Below are 21285 nucleotides of genomic sequence, written 5' to 3'. Positions count from 1 at the left end.
TGCCTATACCCTGTACCAGCTAATTGTAGACTAGGTGAACGAGAACAAGTCTCTGCACTAGTAGTGATGCAAGATGGCTCCACCAATGAACAGTGAGAGAAACGGGATTGCATAATGGATGACTGGAGGCTTTGCTCTGGCATCGTTGCAAACTTTTGAAAATAATAATACCGTACGCACATGGCAAATGGACTGCATTTTGTCTCCAGGTCTGTACGTAGGGTTTAAGAATTTCTTAGGGAAATATAAGGCATAAAACAGCAAGTGTAAATTTTGACAAGCCATACATATTAGCGTACGGACTAAGGTCTGGACTGTACATCCGAGCATGTCGTGAAATTTCCGTACATGTACAGTCAGGACCATACGGTTGGCAACACTGTGCTTTCACCACTCGATTACCCTCCTCCTCTACCGCTATGCACAGCCCTGCTCCACAGTTAACTGGGACACTTGTTACACTGGGACACCCAACCTGTAGATCACCAGGACCTAGAGAACAAGAGACAGCTGGAACACTTCACAAGCAAGGAATACATAGACTGAAAGTGACTTTTGGTAAGAAGACCTATCAATTTTTTTTTTTAGAGGGGAGGGGTAGTTGACAAGAGATTGAGAAGAAGATGAAGAAAATATAAAGATACAGTGTGTTGGTTGCTAAGTAAGGATAGATGTGTTTCGTTATTGATTATGGAGTTTTGTTTTGTAATGTGGAGTTATAAAAAATCATGTTGAACTTACCAATTTGCCTTTTATAACGATTACTACAAAAACCACATTTCTAAAGCATCCATTTTCTCACTTCTTCATAGCATCCAGGTTTCTGCATCATATAACGTTGCACTCTACATGAAACACTTCATTACTCTCCTTCTTAGCTGCTTGTCCAAAGATCCACAGAACACACTTTTTCTTCTGGCAGAATTTGGAGAGCCCACAGTGGCATAGCACAGATTTTTTCCAGGGTGAGGCAGCAAACAAACCTTTTTTTTTCCAGAGGGGCAAACAATTTTTTAATTGCAAGTGCCCACCTTGCCCCTCGTTGGATATGCCCATGTTTATGATTATTTAAAATATTGTCGCTATCACCAATATCTTGTAACTTAATTGAAGGTTAAGAAATTTGCATGAGGAAATGACTTTACAAGGGTATTTCTAATATAATAAAATTTATTTCAAAGCTCAGGCACATAAAATCACAGTGCAATAACTTAGCCTTTGAGTAACAGTATAAACTAAACCAATTTGTGCTCTGGAAAAAAAAAATTTCAACAATGTAATTTTGAATATATCACATGGTCATTCATTTTATATATAAAACCAACTTTTTCACCTTATGAGTAAATAAAATATATTTACAGTATGTAAAATTACATAAATATCATAAATGATAATATCATTTTAAAAGTTCAATTTCAAAGAAATTATACATGTAGGGAAGAATACACATTTACTCTATCTTACAGACACACTCTTTTGCTCACCCACTTATACTTCTTGCCTATTGACAGAGAATAATTAGCCACTGTCTTAAAAATTAATAATACTTTAACATAACACTTTGAGAAATGTGACAACTACTTTGCACCTAACAGTCACTATAAATTCTCCAAAGTGTTAAAATATCAGAATGTAAACATTCCCTATTATTTCAATTCACTAACTATTAAGTATAAAAAATATGAATTTTTGACATATTTATTTGAACAGTTTTATTTCAACTTAATTTTACGATTTAAAATCCACTTGTAAATTTGGAATTTTCTGTTAAACTTGCTAATTGTATAGAAGTTTTTTTTAAAATAGAAATAAAAAGGTAACGACTTTTGTAGCAAGAAAGCATTATATCAATAAATGTACATGCTACGTACCATCTAGAATTTGTTTTAAAAAATTGATAACTTTTAAGTCCATTTTAATTTGGATCTATATTTTTGTCATTGATATGGAAAGTAGTTCAAAGCAATACATATGACCATTAAGATATTAACTTCTGAATTATTCTTATTTCTCCAAGAATTTACAAGCTTTTATTGTACATTTTACAATTGTAGAGTCTTTGCAATGAAAATCACAGGAATATCCATAAATTCAGCTAATGATGCAGTCAATTCATATTACTGTCAAACTGAATATTTCAGTTCATGTAAGACAAACTAAGAATGTTTATAATCTCTATTGTCTTATTTTTAACAGACATATAGTATTAAACAATTCATGAACATTCTCATGAAATAAATGATATATATTTTGTAAATACACTTTTACACATATAATGTTTCTTCTTGAGTGAATGCTGTAACTTGCTTCACGTTGAAATCTTTTTATGTTGTTTGATCTGAAAAAATAAAATAAATGTAATTTGCCTTGAACATGAAAGTTCCTAATTCTTTGATTTTGATCTATGTTTTCTAATATGAACTATCACCTTCTCACCAGAAGGCAATTCTCTGACAAAAATACCTGTGATTTTGTCTCAATGTTGCAATTTTCAGTCTACAAAAGACCTAGGATAAATGTTTCATGAGAAATAAAGATAGTGCTGTAGCACCAATGACATTTGAAGATGTTAGAGGTTGAACCATCAAAATGGAAGGAAGCAACGCTGAACATTCCGCAGGTCTCTAGCTAACAGAGGTGGACAAGAGCATCGCCTTCTGCATCAGCAGACTTGGCTGCTTCATTGCACTTGATGGCCATATGATTGGGGAACCTAGTAGAAATGGAATTCAGCACTGGCACATAAGGACACGAGCCATAGATTTGCATCGCCACTGTGCTATAGGATGCCTGCAATTCGAGACACTGGAGCACACTGATTGCATCAGTCAAATAAGGACTCCTTGGAAAGTCCAGGGCTTTTAGGACTCCATGGAGTTTTACTGTGTATATGAAAAAGGCAGGATGTAATGCATAACTTTAACTTTCAGAGTCCACAACAAGGGGCAACCAACTGATTCGACTGACTTGGACACATCCGTATTAAAGACAGTAAGATTGGGGCACTGGGATCGAAGCTTTAAAAACTGCTACTGGTATTCGACTATTGGGGTTTCTGCATTTGGGAGGGCAGTGAGAGAAAGGTCAATGAAAGGTGCAGGAAATTCGCAAGTGGGAATAGGTGGAATAAGTTGAGATGTGCCAGGCAGATCACTATCAATACCAAGAAAGGATCAGTCATTCTACATAGTCAGTCTTCTCTCGTCTGAGACGATGTGGTGGATGTGATGGAATCGAGCATGACAGTGTTTTAACAAATGTTTTTAGCTTTTTGAAAAGAGTGGGCCTCTTATACTACTTATGAGGAAGTCTAGTCTCTCATTATCTTTTTCATGTGTTGTGTATGTCCTGTGAAAATCCATTTACAGCCTAACACACCCCATTTTTTGGATAAGAGGTTTATTCTCTCATATACTTCGAAGGGTGTAAAATGGTAATACATGTCGACGGACCCAAAAATTTCAACTCATTTATTCGTTCATTCATTCATATTCTGTATTTTGGTTGTATTAGCATATGAAATGTGCAAATCGTAATATTGCGCTCTTTTTGTGCTTGTTCCACAAAAGCTGGTACATGTTCCATCATAACAGATGCAGAAAACATATATGCTTAAGCAAAAACCACAATAATTTAATGGTGATTTTAAAGTGCTAAAAGCTCTCTACAATGAGACTAAGAATAAGAATATAATCTGATTGTGAGCTACTATTTTCAAGACTAAATAAATATGCATTGGTAGTGTTCCTTCTGATGAGATCTCTATTGCATCCCTCATAGAAAGCTCTGCTCTGCGCACCATATGCACCCCTGGATCCAAGATCCTAACACTACTAGGGAACAACATAAATCCAATTTAGAATTATAGTAAAATTATTTTAAAAACAGCAAAGAAGGTTTGGAAGGTATCGCAGAGAAAACTGAATACAGGTTTACAGGCCAAACCAAGTGATTAGATTAGATTTATTTCATCCATGAATCAAGTTTGCATTTACATGCTGTGATATTGGGCATGTCAGTCAAACATTACAATATACAGTAAAAACTGCATATCCTGGAACTTCTATAAGAAGGAAACCTGTAAATGTGGGGGGAAAAAAGTCCCCAGAACGGACAGATTTTATACCTGAAAATGACCTGCTTAACTCTTTCGCTGCGGAATTCTCTGGCACACAATATCCCTTGGCTGCGTAATTAAATTTGAAAAAAAAAATTTTTATAAACAAATAATTTTCACAATTACATTGCGTTATATATGAGAGAGAACTTACAAAATTCATTCCTTGCACTGGAAAACCATTCTGTAGTCCCTGGTGGTATAATATTTTGAAAAATTTTGAAATTTTGAAATTTTGAAAAATTTTGAAATTTTGAAAAAAAAAAATTTAGAAAGAATAATTTTAAAAAATTACATTGCAAAATATGTTATAGAGAAATTACAAAAGTCATTCCTTGCACTGGCAAACCATTCTGTAGTCCCTGATGGTATGGTATTTCTCAAAACACAGGATGACGCAGAGTGGTGGAGCGGCGTGGAAATTCATAAGTAGTATCAAGATACTGGGTGGCAAAACCTCAGTTTGTTCTGCTGTGTGTTCAAATACTGAGCGGGGGAAATATTTGATAAAACAAGAAAATGGTGTGCTAAATACTGTACTGTCACCAAGTAACTTAGCACTTGCCTGTGTCGAACTTCCCGCACCTAGATCAATGCTGCTTTGCACTCTGCTCCATGATGTTACGGACGGCGGTACAAATTCTTCATCAGACACTACACAATCACTGTCACCACTTGAAGTCTCATAAAAACTGTCGCTATTATCGTCACAACTTAATTCACCTTCTGATTCAACAGTTGAGTAACATCATTATCAGACAAGTGTTGACGACTTGACGAAGCCATGTTGTTTACATTCGAACATGCATTTGAAACTGACATGTCAGAGCACTCAACGCTCATATTCTAAACGGAGGAGTAATTAGCGACATTATACGGATATAAACAAAACTACAAGTTCAAATAGTTCCAAATAGTATCAACAGATGTCTGAAGGCTACTAAAAGCGATGTACTGCGGAAATGCAACAACCGCAGTGAGTGGAAGTATGAACTCGCAATAATGCGACTTCCGCGGAGCAAGGCACCTGGCATGCTGTGCATAAATGCAATGAGCGCAGCGAAAGAGTTAAGGTGGAAATGTCCTTAACATGGAAACGGAAAACCATTTAAAGGCCAACGAGATGTTTTTATTCTCAGTAAGACGGAAATTTCTTCCTTTATTTTTTTTGATCGCAAGAAAACAATGCAATACTGTAAGTGGAACACCTCTCTGTTACCACTCGCTTATCGGTAACATTGTCGATATAAAAGAATGCGCTACAATACTCATAGCTGTACGATTCCATTTCTTTCTTTCATCTCTTACCCTCTTTCTCCACCTTTCTTTGTCTATTTCTCCTCTGTTCTTCCATCATCTTTCTACTTTTCTTGTTATCTCTCTTTGTTTCTTTCTTATTTTTTCACTTTTATCTCAATCTTTCTTCACCTCTCTTATTTCATCTTTCAATCTTTCTCTTTCCCTCTATGCACATCGCGCTACGACGCCAGGGGTCCCCAGTTCGAAAAGATACATAAGTACATACTGTGCGTTCTTACAATACTGTAAAAAGTGTACCAACATGTTGTGTAGTTACATAATTGTAATCTCTGCTATGCTTATTGCGACTGTATCGCATTTTTATTCAGGTACGTACATGCATTAGTACTCTACATTATAAGTAATGTGAAATGTAAATCTGTCTTTCCATTATTTCCTGCAGTGCTCTATACTGTATTTAAAGTCAACCCTGTATAAGAAGGAAAACTGTTAAGACGGAAAATTTTGCTCGGAACCATCATGTTCCAGGATAGACAGGTTTTACTGTACTAATACAATGAAATAAAATAATGTAATATACGAGGTTTATTTTTTAAGTAAGGTCCATTTTGCAATAAATCGAAGTAAGTAAATGTTTTTTAAAAAAAAACATTTATTTTCTGAATTTACATACACTTCTCTATTTTTCTACATAATTACCTTGCCGGTTTAAACATTTATTGTAATGAACTACGAGTTTTTGGATACCCTCCTCATAGAACTCTGCCGCCTGTGAGATAGCCAATTACTCACTGTCGTTTTCACTTCTTCATCAGTGTCTAAACGCTTGCCACCCAGGAAGGTCTTCAGATGGCGGAAGAGGTGGTAGCTGCTAGGTGCAAGGTCTGGACTGTATGTGGATGATCAAATATCTCCCAGCTAAAAGATTCGATCAGATCATCATCCATGATTTCTATGAGGAGGTTATCCAAAAACTCATAGTTCGTTATGATAAATGTTTAAACCAGCAAGGAAATTATGTACCAAATAGAGAAGTGTATGTAAATTCTGGAAATAAATGTTTTCTTGAAAAACATTTACTCACTTCGTTTTTATTGCAAAACGGACCTTACTTAAAAAATAACCCTCGTACAATGAAATCATACCTTACCCTATTACAGTTTTATGCTAGAATGTGTGTATTAGTGATACAGTCTACACATAAGAGTAACACCAGCAAAACATGTTGAGGTTACAATATAAAGACAATACGTACGTATTCTGTAATGGATTAAAATATTAAATGAAATATTGACAGATAATACTCATATAAAGGTAAGACTTATAACATCATAAAATTATATTAAAAATTGCACTTATGTGATAAAACAGATACAATATGTGAGATGACATCCAGCCTATTGTGGGCAAAGACAGTATACTTCCCTTTGTAGATAAGGTTTAGCATAGTGCCGGAGCAAAACTGGCGCTACTGGGTCTGTAGTTAGATAATAAAATCAAAACTTGATTCTTGACAAAAACATTCCAATCAGTTTCCAAGTTCAATACATCAGGAGAAAATTAACAATTGAATAATTAAAAAATATGTTAGAGAAAATTAAACAGACTTAATTCAGTTGATGCTTGTTACTTTTGAGTTCATAAACTGTTATTGTCTGATTTAATATCAAAGATTTTAGATGTTCAAATCTACTAAAAAGTAATTTTGTGTACAGACGAGAAACATGATTCCTTACAAATTACAGGGGAGCAGAGAAGAATAGATATTACTGAACTGCATAATCTATTTTGACGTATTGATATTATTAGAACAATTAATCTAGGAGACATTGGTTGGTAGGCCATGTGGAATTCGTGCAAAAGGAAAGAAATCTTTACCGAACTTATGTTGGAAAACCAGGTGGTAAGAGACTCTTAGAACACCAAGAGAAAGATGAAAATTTTATTTCGGGCTATCGACGAGTTGAGTTATGGAAAAGATTCCAAGCTTTCGAGAGAGAACGTCACTCTCATCTTCAGAAATGCTGTCCTGTGTCTGCTACTTCCTTCCTGCTGGTTGACTATCGCTAGCCAAGCTGGGTCCAGTTTGAGTTCGCGACACGGGGCTCAAACTGGACCAACTTGGCTAGCGATAGTCAACTAGCAGCATGGATGCAGCAGACACAGCACACGATTAGCACACCATCTTCACTGGGAACCCCCCTCCACGAATATATATACACCGGGGTGATGCACAGGATGGCACTTCTGAAGATAAGAGTGACGTTAGCTTGGAATCTTTTCCACAACTCCCCTGCTCGATAGCCTGAGAGAATCTTTTCATCATTCGTTGCGAGGAAAGCTTCAAGACTTACACCAAGAGAAAGGTCTGTTATTCCCCCTTGTGATATAATAATGCGATGTTTAAAATGTAAAATAAATGCTTGTGGCATATTATGATGTGAAAATTTGATGCAATTTTGTAATTCAGTCAAATGGTTATTCACTAATCTGAAAGTTTCTGTTCCGGTTGCTAGGAGAAGTTAGTTGTTTATTAGTGTGGATGATGTAAGTTGATTAAATGTATGATTTTTGAATAGTGTAATTGTAGGAAAGTTTCTAAGATTAATACTGTTTCCTCCTGAATCTGAATTTCCTTTGTGTGTGTAGATTGTGCGGCATTAACATCAGCGGGAGTTGTATTGAATAGGCAGGTAGTGTAGATGCTTACGATAATTCATCGAGAGAGTCAAAGTTTATACCACATCTGAGATGACCTCAGAGCAGGCTTGAAACATCTCACTGTTCTCCATGAATTATTGGTAAGTTGTTTTACTGTGATTGGGGACAATGTAACAGGTTGAAGGACAATGTTGAGGCAGACCTGAAACCGGCAAGAATGGTAAAGATTGTTTTGAACTTTCCTAGAATGAGGAAACTATAGAAGACTTGTGTGGCTGTGGCAATAAACTGCCACTTTAAGGAATGCAAGAGATTTAGTGTAGTTAGTTAATTATAAAAATCTTCAACGAGTTAGTAAAATCGATTATCTTCCAGGAGTTAGTAAAATCGATTACTTAAGTAGCCTGTACTGCATATAAATATTATTTCCATTAAGTTCACCATTTATTTACCTCATCTCTTTTGAGTTTCTTCTCGTGTGGTTCATCATTTAAATCTGAATTTTCCAACTTCTTTTGTTTTTCTCCATTTTCAATTCTAATGGTCACCTGCTTTTCTGGCAACTGAAAAGAAAAAGATGTATAATTGTTATCCTATTTCTATATATACACATATTACTGTGGTTAAAAGTGTGATAACCTATATGATATTGACAAATAAATATATTGTTTCCATCTGTATTGTGATAGAGTCTGACCCACGAATCTCTGCCAGGATCAGCGCAGCAGAACGTGAGAACCAGTGTTGTTAATCTGTTTGATAGAAAAATCGTTACAGTGCGCTGAGGCACAGCTGTTCATAGAACAAGGAAATTAGAGAACTCAGCTTTATCTAATGTTTAGTTTTAAAATGCCATGTATTAACCAGGGCTGGGATTAATATGTGCTAACAAGTGGCTTTATATGGACTAAAACTTTGCTTAATATGGACTAAAATATGGACTAACACATGAGTAAAATTACCCAAAATGATGCAAAGAAGACTTCTTCATAGTGATTCATTATTTGTGTGATTTCAATTAAAGTAAACAATGTATTATTTTTCCATTGCATTAATGGACCTGGTGGCATTTTAACTGTTCACTCCCAATAAGCCCATCCACACTGGAACCGATACTGCAACGACATGTGATACATGAGTGACACTACCACTGGTTTGAGAACTAATAACTTGCACTGCGAACGTGTTAAACCTCGACAATTGGAGCACAAACACTCCTCCTTAAGCAGTATTATTGCCTCTCTGTGAAGGGGGACAGTCGGCTGCCTTTGTTGTACATTCACAAACGATGTCTGCTTCCGTAAGAATAACAAGAATAACAAGTACATATATTGCCACCAGACGATAAGCGGCATGGCTTTTTCTTTTGTTATGAACTTTTCACCCATCAAAGCATGCCAATTTTAACAAAGAAAACAACATGCATCGCATTAAGCAACAAAAATAACAACTTCCTTCCTTCATATAATTCCTACAGGAACACATGCCGTAGCTGAGAGTTGAAATGCTCATGCATCCACATAATTTATTTATTTTGAGCAATTCTAAAGTGATGAAATATGAACAATAGTATTGAAGGCATTATGGAATTTAATGTTCACTAACCAAACACATGCACTTCCACATACACACATATGCAATACACGCAAACAACGTCAAACCGGTCAAGTACTTAAAATAATATTATGATGCTTCCAATCCAACAAAACTCACAGTCACTTTGTCTTTGTCCTTCCATGATAGAAATAGTACATCATTAATACAGTTGGCAATACTAGTTACTAACTAGCCAATGAAAATGCAATGCATAAAAGAAGCAACCATTATGTCATGTTATACTGCCACATTAACATCACTGTCGAACGGTGTGAACCGTGAGCTAGAGCGTTATTCAATTGTTTTCAATGATGTTTGGCTGAATGTGTCCAGGAATGGAATGACAATTGGCAACAATGGTCAAGGTTGGCGAGCAGGGTAGAACATGTGATGTTAAGAGGAAGGGACACGAAACAAAAATTGGGATCTGCGCCGCACCAGAGATTCATGGGTCAGCCTCTACTTTAAGGAATTGCTCTAGAGCACAGCAACTCAATGGTCGACCTTGTTAATTGGTGGACTTTTGATCTTGCCATCAAAATTTCCAGGTTTGGTCTCAGCTTGGGCATGACTGTTCTTTGTGAGTGTCCCTTCATCAATTTCATCTAATCATCAATCACTCTCATGGTCCCAATTAATGATGCTAAATAACAAAAATTCAAATTCAAATGTTCTAAAGAACATTTCTATCAGTTAAATTTTGGATGAAATAGCACAAAGCAAATTGATTCTGTCTTTGTTTCTTAACATACAATTGTATCACTGAGTATTCAAAATAAAATTCCTCGTTAAACCATTTTGTTTGTTTTTGGTTAGAAATATCAGTGTTGATCTTTTTAAAAAGAAACTGTTTCTTCAACTTGTTTATGTACTGGGTGTATCTGTTTAAAGTTTAGTCTTAAAAAAAAAAATATATAATTTCTAAGCTCTATGCTAAATAATGAAAACAAGTTATGGCAAGATGAAATACTAACTAGACATGACCTCAACTCATATAAATAAAATTTGTGCAATGCACAGGCATAGTTTTACCTTTCATATACACCTCTGAACTTACCTCTTCATCTGTCATTTCTGATAGAATTTCTTCTAGAAGTTTTACAAAATGATCAGCATTCTCATGGCTGAACACCATTGGTGGTTTCAGTTTTAGAATATTTCTATATGGACCATCAGCACTAACTATCACAAATTCTTCTTTCATTCTGTGTAATAAAAGATATTTATTCATACATAGCAGATAATAAATTTATGGATAATACAGGGGTCATCCAGTAAATAAATTCAATTTGCCAATTTGTAAAAAATAAAATGTAGTGGAACAAAAACATACCTTGCAGGGTGCAAAATCCTAGGGGGATGGGGGATTTCCCCCCACCAACAATCTTGGCCTCAATAATCCCCCCCACCAAAAATTTCCAGGGGGGAGAGTTTTTGTTATAACAAACAAAAGATATGCAATTACTTTTAATTTGAAATATACTTTACTAAGAATAATATCGAAAACACACACAAATTAGTGTAGTTGTGAGTATTGAATGGTCTCTCTCTCTCTCTCTCTCAAGAGATCATCAACAAATCTACATCAATATGCACAATTAAAGTAAAACAAGAATGCAAGAAAATTATAACTATGAAATCTAATTGATTTATTTTAACAAAGCACAAACATAACAAAAACTTACACATAATAAAACCACTTCAACTATTTCATAATTTATTAGCATCTTTTACCAGTTACTAAAGAAATTAGTTAGCTGCTTTGCAATATCTGATATGCAGTGGTCGGAAGTAGCGTGCTACTTGTAGCGTCGCTACTGTAGCTAGCTACAAAATTTGTAGCGGTAGCTGTAGCGGCGCTACATTTTGAAAATTGTAGCTGTAGCTGTAGCAAAGCTACAAAATTCCTGTACAGCTACATTTCTTCTCTGCATTATGAGGAAACATTTGAAAGTGACCAGTGTTAAAAAAAATCGACAATACGTTTACTTTTGGAGGAGGTTCATAAAGACAGTCTAATACATGGAAATACTTATAATCTAGATTATAAATATCTTGATATCGCAGATTATAGGTATCTGCATAATATATTCCATTAGTATAGAATAAATCTAATATCCAGATAACTAAACTGAACTGGTGTATATGAATATATTCTGGCTAATGGCTACGTTTTTTTTTAGTTGCATCGCTATTTTGGGGAGAAACATGCCTCGTTTGCAGCAACCCTAAAAAAAAGACCTCATTTGCGCCACCCCAGGAACAAATCCTGTTGATATCCATGGTGTAAGAGGCAGGTAAATGTAATTAATCTCTGTGTAAAACACAACTTGCAGCGCAAAAACGAGTGATCCAGTCTCCACTACAATGACAAAGCAATAGTGCCAGCAATCAATGGTTCAGCATTAATCATTGTTAACATATAGGATCTCACCAGCAATAAATTATTGTTACAAGAATGATAGAAATACACTTTCTGGAATTACAGTTATTTTCAATATAATATTTTTTCAGAAATTTTAAAACTGCAATACGTTTACAACACTCAAGTTTACACACCACTTTCCTCAATATATTTTATGATATTGTAAAAAGTATGTACGAGATATTAACTTTTCTGCAGAAACGATAAATTTCTTTAGTTAATATACAGTTTCCAAATGTATGTAATTCTTCTACTTTTACGTCACTTTTCTGTACCTTTTGCTAATCACGGCAATGAGGATGAATGGTTTATTTTGTTATTATCTTATCTAGAGTCGCTGGCACATTTCCACTGTGCCTTCAGGGAAGCATTCCCAACAGGAAACTTACATAAAGCATATCTCCTCCACCTGTCACTCATTTAGCTATACCAAAGAAGCACCCCCCAGCTATCCGCAGAGTTAGAGCGTATAATGATCGTATTTTCTAGTAAGTACAACTATCATACTAGGGGCTTCTTTTGAATATCCATGTGCTTGTTTCAAGTTTTTTTTTTTCCTTATGCAGAAGTAGCGCAAAAAAAATAGCTAAGTAGCGTAGTGAGCTACTTTCTAGTAAATGTAGTTGTAGCTGTAGCGAAGCTACATTTTGGACCAGTAACTGTAGCTGTAGCGAAGCTACTTTTAAAATGTAGCTTTCTGATCACTGCTGTTATGTATAAAAGTAACAAATTAATTTCCTATATGTAATTAATAATAATAATAATAATAATAATAATAATAATATATTTTTAATTGAGTAATTTATTTATATTTTTAATAATACACACATGTTGAGAGGGGGGTTGTAGATTAAGAACTTTCTCCCCCCCCCACCAGTTTTCAATGATTTCGCACCCTGTTACCTTGGACTAATTTTCAACAAAGGCAGTTAGGGACATGTTGCTGACCACATCACCCCCACTCACGACTAGGTCAAGAAAGTGTCGGGCATTACCCCCACACCCCCTATATGTGAGTGCATTGATGTTGTTGGTGGCATTTTTATTTCTGTTCATATCTCAGTTCTTGTTCAAAATTGGACCCATGTTCATATGAACTTTTTTGCTTAGAATCACCCATACTACCATTTACCAAAGAATTGCCACTTCCTTCCAGGACACCCTGTATATCACATACTATCAAACAATATTTCACTTGTAAACAAAATGTACATAAACAGTCCTGGATCCTTAACTTCTGTTTTTTTTTCTTCTTTACTTTACTGTCGCAGATAAATGTATCTTAATTCAGGCTGCCTGCCAACTTTGTAGTTTTCTTTAAAAACAATTTGAAAAATATTACATTATGTCCACTCCTCTTTAGCTTCTGCATGAAGTAAGTATTGTCCTTTAACTATAATCCAAACACTATTCATTTCAAAGTAATTATAAATTGTTCCTTTCTTTTTGTTTGGTTAACTTGTGAATTGTGGATGGACCAATATCAAATTTTGCCAAATTTATCAAAGCCAAATAACCAATATTTTACCAATCTAATATAAAATTGTAAATGTTCTTTGAGGAACATGAATGGTTTATGTGTGTATGTAAACAAGGAATTGCAGTAGCATTTTCTTTGAAAAAGGAACTACAGGCATTTACATACAAAAGTGAGATATATTAATAAATATATATCCATAAAAAAAAATGACAAGATGGCAGAATTTTGCACTACATTACAGGATGTGTGACGATATATCGGTTTGGCAAAATTGTAATTATCAGTCATTTTACCACAGACGATACCAATAGAGTACAGATTACTCTGCCCCATCCCCATTGTGACTATCTTTCATGATACTGGCCATCAGCTGACTGTAAACCACCCTGCAATTGACAAGTTTTTCCTTTATTATACAATGAACTGCTGAAGATAAGCTCTGCATTTCTTCATTCAATAGCATCATTATGGCATATCCCCCCCTCCCACACACACACACACAAACATATATGAACTAGAAGAAATTCAACGATATCACATCTCACCTGGTCACCACATGCTGTGCCTCAGCTGTTGCTGGTTCTCGAGACTCCTTGTCCTTCACCAAATCAATTCCAATAAACATACCGACTCCTCTGACATCCCCAATGATTGGGAACTTGTCTGCCAATCGGCGAAGAGAATTCAGAAGGTGATTTCCCACCCTTGTTGCACGTTCTCTTAATCTCTCCTTCTCTATCACATCCAACACAGCATTGCTAATGGCACAGGAGACAGGGTTCCCTCCATACTGGAAAAAAAAATCTATGTCATTCTAAAAGTTTTCACACACTTATACACGAAGTATATAACAACAGATTACAGTTAAATTTACTACTACGTACTTTAGTAAAAGCAATCTGCTAAGAAATACATTTTCATTATGCTAACAGAGAGAAAACAAAGATCAGGTTCGGTCAGATAGCGTGATATGGAATATTCAATAAACATGCTTACAGGATGTAACATGTAGATACAGTCATCCAGGCCTGAATTTATATGCGCAGGAGCCCCTATATAATTTTGGTTATAGCATTTAGGCTAAGTTATGTCAGATGGTTAGTTATACTTTGCACAGTACACTTTTACCACATGTTATTAAAAGCATACCCCCTCCCCTGCTACAGATGTAGGCTCAGTGCTGTAGCCCTACCAAGCCCTCTCTCTCCATCCCCAAACCATAAATCTAGGTCTTCATTCATGGACACCTCAGGGTTATAAAGACTCTACTGAAAGTCAAGGGTACTGTTGCAATCTCAAAGTGTCCATGACTGAACATGAGATCCTGATGAATACAAATATGGTCATTTTAATAGTTTTGTGAAATATATTTCATGCATATGTGTCAAGCAATGATTAAAAAAAATTGTAAGTTTGTATTTCAAAGCTACGGTACAGTCAAATATGCAATGTATCTCCCTATGTTGTTTGCATGAGTACACAAACACCAACGTGTATATTAAATGAAATCTGTATACATTAAATACATAGATGTATTTATTCAACATTTAAAATTGTATTTGACGATTGAATATGCATGCAATAATTTTGACAATACCACTTAAAAGATTTCAGAACTTTTCTGGGTAGTTTGCAACATGTCTGCTTTATTGTTCATTCAAGAATTGGAACATGGATTTTTGGAATTGGTAGAAAAAATGGGTATAAAAATGAAGAAATGCGGAAGAATTTGAGTAGAGCGAGAAAGATATGCTCCAACACTGAATAATAAAAAAAATACACAAATTTGAAAGACAAATAACAAAAATCAAGGTCCCTACTGATTAGGCATAAATAAAACAATAATAGTAATTTATTGCATTAGTAACATTGAGTCCTAACCTAATTTTCAGCATAATCACCAGCGTTGTTCTGGCATTTGTCATTGTGCGGCACTAAATTTTGTATGCCCGTGACATATGTATCCGACAGCAAAGACTGGAACCTACTCTCTACCACAGCGTAGGTGTCAAATCCTTGTCCTGCCAGAAACCTCTTCAGTTGAACAAAGAGATGAAAGTTGGTACATGCAAGGCCAGGGCTCGACAGGGAATGTTCCAAGATCTCTCACTTGAAGTGATGCAAAGGGCCCGCGTGTACTCAGCTGTATGGGCTTGTGCACATTCGATTGGCCTTCTGTGAATTGTCTGCACCATCGCCTGACCATACTATCACTCACGACATCCAGTCTGCACACCTCACACAATTGGCGGTGGTTATGTGCCAAATTCTGAGCATGCAAAAATCTGATTACTACACGTAGGCTACATTGCAGTCGGTGGGAGACTGTATGAGAGCTGCAATCTTTAACCTAGAACTGCCCTAAAACGGCTGCATTGCGACTGTACCAGATTACATCTACATGCCAGTTCCTCCTGCCTGCATGTGTGTGTCGCTCTCCGGCCACTAGTGCTGGTACTATTGTAGCTTTTTTTAGGACGCCTCCCGTATATGATCTTTCAGAAGCTGTTATTAACTGAGTGTTCCTGTTTTAATGTTTGGTTCGCTAAATCAGGTACCTATACAATGCAATTCTATAAATTCCGGGTGTTAAATTTATAATACCTACATACCCTTTTCGTCAGCAATAACATGATAACTGCATGTTGTCAGTTTGACAGTACTTCACTTGGATATACCTTACTAAAGCAGAAATTCCATTGATAATGTAAGGTAATATGACACTTTCTTTTGTCAATTCAATTGTTTCACTTATATGCAAGAGTTAAGTTGTTTGCTTTACAGAGAAGAGAGAAGTAGCTTTATGCATCTAAAAATGAGTCTGCACTCATGGTTCATGCAAGCAGAGGGTTCCAAATCTCAGTGGAAATATCAACATATAATACCGAGAATGGATAAGTAAGAAGACTGATAAATTATAAAATGTATTTCTTAATCAATCACTCTTCACTCTAATCTCATTTAGTCGTAACTTAAAATAATTATCAAGGATTTTATTTTAAACTTACTGCGTATGATAAAATTCCATAATCCTTACCTACCTTGTGAATTGTAATAATTTTCCAAATTCACTATTTTGCAGTTTGAATTAAAATCATAGAGAATAGAGAAATTGTCAATTTCATAGAAGATAATATTGGTACTTAACAAATCCATACCTGGATCTGTATGAGTTTATTATTTCCATTTGCAAGAACATCGATTTAGTTTAGTTTGTAATTGTCAGGGAAAAATGAAAATTTTGTCCTGGAAAACCTGGAAAAGTCAGGGAATTTCATTTCTGCTTGTTTGTAGCCACTCACGTAGCTAGAGGGGAGCAACTGCCCCCCTAAGAGCCTGCTTTGCCCCCCCTGTGAAAAATACAGAAAACATTCCTACCTGGAATTCTCACTAATCTTTACAATTATATCCTGTATAACTCTAGCAACATAACAAAGACATTTATTGATTTTGTGATTTATGAAGGTGTGTGGGATTCCATATAATGTCCTATCAGGATTGGGGGGGGGGGGATCCCTTCCAGATTCGACTTCGTGAAATGATTTTGCAATTTTCAGTATCTAGAACAGTTGTGACATTTTGAGTAGTCTTGTATTAAAGGTGCCTAATGTATTTGGATGTTTTTCTTGGATGTGTTGCTATGAAGTTTGAACTGCATAATTTTTTTGTTTCCCAAGTGTAGCTTTTGGTAATAGCGATTCATGTGATAGAGAGAGGGAGTGGATATTTGATTTTTGTTACTTAATGTTGCTTTTCTGCCACATCTAGCTAATCGTGACAATGATTGATGATTGATGACGTGAAATTCATGAAGAGGCACTCACAAACAGTGCTGCAACCACAGAGGGGCAGGGGCCTTGTCCCCCCCAATCTTGGACGGAAGTCAAATCTAGGGGGTGCAAACATTGAAGTAAAGAAACATGACTAGCAGGACAAATGGATACTCAAGATGGAATTAGTTTTCAAGTGTTTCTTGATTTTTCTTCCAGACAGCTAAGGGCACTTGCAGGGGGCACAGAGGGGTAATTGCCCCCTCGATTTGAAATTTTATACAAATAAAAGTACATTTCGTAAAATTTTCTTGCTTGCTTCACTAGCATACACAAATAAGATAAACAACATAGGTGTGTGTTACGATATCCATTTTATAAAGGAAAAGTTAAGTCTTAACCCTGACTGTTTCCATAGCATCTTATATATTGCTCTCAGAATTTGAAAAGACAGTAAAAATAAATGACATTTGCAACTGCGAAGCTATCAATGGGATTGCATACATTAAGGACAGAGAAGATGCCATACTTCGATTGCTTGTAACATCGAAAGAAGAATTAGACGAGCAAATAGTGACTGAGAAAAGTTGCTTGCCTTGATGTCCTGTACATGCTGTGAAAGTTGTCGGTGTTATCAGGCAGCACCCTATGAATATAGGTTCAAGAAAATGACAATACATTGTTCCTGTAGCATACGTTGCCTGTTAAAGTACCTCAGGCACAACATAATTTTTTGACAAATAATTATGTCAACTCTTCTGCTATCGAGAGGACTCTCCTAATTTTATTCATATATCTTAAGCCATTCTGTGACTGGCAGAAATCAGTATCAGCATTAAAAAAACCTGATATTTGGGGTTTGTACGCTTCTGCTCAAAAAGTGGTGGCGATAAGCGGCCCAGAGATCTCGTGTTGCGGAAATGGGGTAAGGCGAAGGAGGCCCCTTATATCGTTCGGTTTCGTACCATAGTCATTAAGGAAGGTATTTTTCATAATGTAAAGAGGATACAACATTTCCCTCTATAAAACTTGATATGAAATATTAATGATGACACTGTAATCCAAGAAGTCATTGATCAATCAAGGGATTCCTGTTTGTTTTTCGGGTGTCCAACACATGTATTTCAACAACACAATATTTTACAAAATGATTAACGTAACCAGTAGACAAACATTGTCTGTAATGATGCAAGTCTTTCATTTGAAGCAAATATAATCCATGGTGGAGTAAGGGACCCATGTTTTAATGTTTTAGCAAGTAGGCCTACAAGAAATTTATTACAAATATTTACACAATTCATCAAAGTGTAGATAATGTAACCATTATTATTTAATTAATTTGATTTTTCTTGCATAACACAACACAATGGTGTTGTTGGATTCTCGTTAGATTCCTTTGTGCATAAATATCTTGCATACTGGAAACTAGAGGGAATCATTATAAAGCATGATTTATAAAGGACTCCCTTAATCAGTTCTGCAGAGAGGCCCAAAGCTGTTTGTACATATTAATCATCTATTAACATTATCGGCCTGTGAATATCAAGTAGATACAGTCCCTATTAGCCTATTTATGTTAAACTTTATGTTCTTTGGCAATCTGGAAAGCTCATTATCGAAATATTGCTATTTGATGTTGCTCGAAGTTTTTTTTGTTCCCTGGAGTTTCAAGATATCATCCCTTTTCTGTTACTTATCTCTTTAGGAGGAGGGGCAAGTGCCTCTGTGTACCCTGCCATATCTGCCAATGCGACACAATATATTAAAAATTTGCCCCCTCTAGGTTTGACTTCACCCCCCCCCCCTACAAAGAATTCCTGGCTACGGGAATGTTTGTAGCCACCCTGATTATGTTGCATTCTTGGATATTTTCACTAGAAGCTCCACATATTTTACCTAAAAGGTGTCCACAGAAAGAAAATATATGCCAGTGTTTTTTTAGGAAATAGCATAGAAAGATGCATGTGGTTAACTTTAGAAAAAAAATCATCTCTCCTTTCACGGACAGTGAATATTTTTGTATATTGTAGGTTACTTACTGTATTAAAGTACTCCATTCCAGTACTTTGGAAACTTCGCGCAATAGCTTGAGTTGTTATCACAGCTGCTACAGGATGTCCATTTCCCATTGGTTTTCCTACAAAGTTAAGTATTATTAAATTCTATCTCCATTATATCTGGCAGTTTAAGATAGAAAAAGTTCTGGGAAGCCAGAATGCAACATCACTACTCAAATAAAAATCACTTTAAAAGTAACATTTATTGTATTATTTTGTAATACATATGGCTTACAGGCAACTGATATTTTGGACTTATCAATATCATTCCTGTTTCTTGAGGATAGTGGAAATATCGAACAATCAAGTCATAAACTATCCGTGATAGGCTGGATACTACCAGCTCAATCACCTTCACCCCCAGCAAACAAGAAAATCTGTAGTTGACAAACTAACTTGGTAGTGACTTAAGAGCACAATTGCTGAGGCTGACCTTCACATTGATTTTTTTTTTTCAAGTTGCCCTGTATTGAAATGTTTAACCCTTAAACTATGGAGCTGTGTTCCTGGCATTTGTGCAAAATATGGAATTGTTTTTCTGGTATTTGTACAAAATATGGAGCTGTTTTTCAGCAGGAAATTTGAAATTCCGTACTTTCTATAAAGACACTTTGGTATCTCTGAAAGTATTAATTGTAGCATTATAGCATTACAAGACTTTACTTGTTTTGTTCTATACTGACTACATTACAAGTACATGCTTTTCGAGAACAATTTTGTTGCATTCACTAGAACAACAGGAACAAAGCTTTAAAAAATTATTTTTACGAAATTTGAAGTTTGGCGATCCCCCAGAAAGGACACACCAGAATGGTGGTGGTAGGGGAGGGGGAGGTGAAAATTCACATGATGTTGTGTATGAATCACTCTCCTACAAAAAATTATATGCCTCTCCCGAGAAGGGGATGAGGAAAAATGATTTTGAATGTGAGGGAAAAGATCAGAGGTATGCAGTTGGCTGAAAAAAACAAAGAAGAAGAAGCCAAAATGAGCATTAATAATACCTAGGTAGCATCTACATCATCAATAGTGCTTATGACTGAATATGCATTATTGGGAGATTTTTATTGCTAACAATACCCAGTTGCTTCAGTTCATTCCTGTTATATTTTTTCCACCCACCAAACTTGAAAGTAAGATGGGTTTTCTTTTCTTGCCTTTTGGCAGTTGTAAAGTTGCAGAGTTCTTTATAATGCTGTCAGTCACTCGGATTGTTTGAACTTTCGTAATGCTTTATCTCTAATTCTCCTCAGCAATTTGACATTACAGGTGATTCATGGTACACTGTCCTTATTTTGTTCTACGACTTTTAGGGGTTTTTAAGAAAATGAAACACACTTGTTGCATAGGTCTCTTATTTTTCAAGCAAATTTTTGTAGGAAATATTTGTTGGTATGGGGAGCTGTTTTCTGTATACACAAGTTTGTAACAAACTACTTTTTCTAGGACTGAAGAAGACAATACAATATCTAAAAATATCAGTTCGTGTCCAATTTGATTTCCCTTGATTGCTTATTATGAGACCTGATCAAAAAAAATGTTTCCCACAAGTTTAGTTTGTCATTAAGAACACTAACAGATGCCACTCGACCCCTTTTCCATTTAAAATGTTTGCCCTTGTTACTTCCTTCCACTAACATACATTTTAATCGTCCCATGCATTGGTGGTGTTGATGCTTTGTGCAATGCTTGTATATTATTCATCTCCAGCGTTAGACACAGACCAAAGGGGTCATTTAATTCTGGAAAGCAAAGCATTATTTATCATGCCCATTACAAGTCAAACCAAAATAGATTAAGATCTTTTTTTTCATGAATTATAATATTGTATTTTACATTTGGGAAGGAAAGCAGCTCATACTTGTGACATGCTATGTCTAATTAATATATAATAAATATATACAATAAATAAAAATGTT

At 35.5% G+C, this 21285-nt stretch overlaps 1 protein-coding gene across 2 annotated transcripts in view; it reads right to left on the bottom strand.

The window, feature by feature from the left end:
* Positions 1–1152: 1152 nt before the first annotated feature.
* The window catches only part of LOC145994775 (5-phosphohydroxy-L-lysine phospho-lyase), a 43706-nt gene continuing 23573 nt past the window's right edge, over positions 1153–21285 (bottom strand). For both annotated transcript variants that reach the window (XM_083131029.1, XM_083131030.1), the window contains 5 exons: positions 19349–19446; positions 14085–14329; positions 10692–10839; positions 8491–8601; positions 1153–2338 (listed from right to left, as the gene is read on the bottom strand). In XM_083131029.1, coding sequence (XP_082987155.1) covers positions 2309–2338; positions 8491–8601; positions 10692–10839; positions 14085–14329; positions 19349–19446 — 632 coding nt within the window. In that variant the 3' untranslated portion in view covers positions 1153–2308. The remainder of the gene's footprint in view (positions 2339–8490; positions 8602–10691; positions 10840–14084; positions 14330–19348; positions 19447–21285) is intronic.

Source organism: Lepisma saccharinum, chromosome 11 (genome assembly GCF_977018435.1).
Source record: "Lepisma saccharinum chromosome 11, izLepSacc3.1, whole genome shotgun sequence".
Lineage (NCBI taxonomy): Eukaryota > Metazoa > Arthropoda > Insecta > Zygentoma > Lepismatidae > Lepisma > Lepisma saccharinum.
Note: the sequence above shows the minus strand (reverse complement) of the source record. Positions and strands in the feature narration are given on the sequence as shown.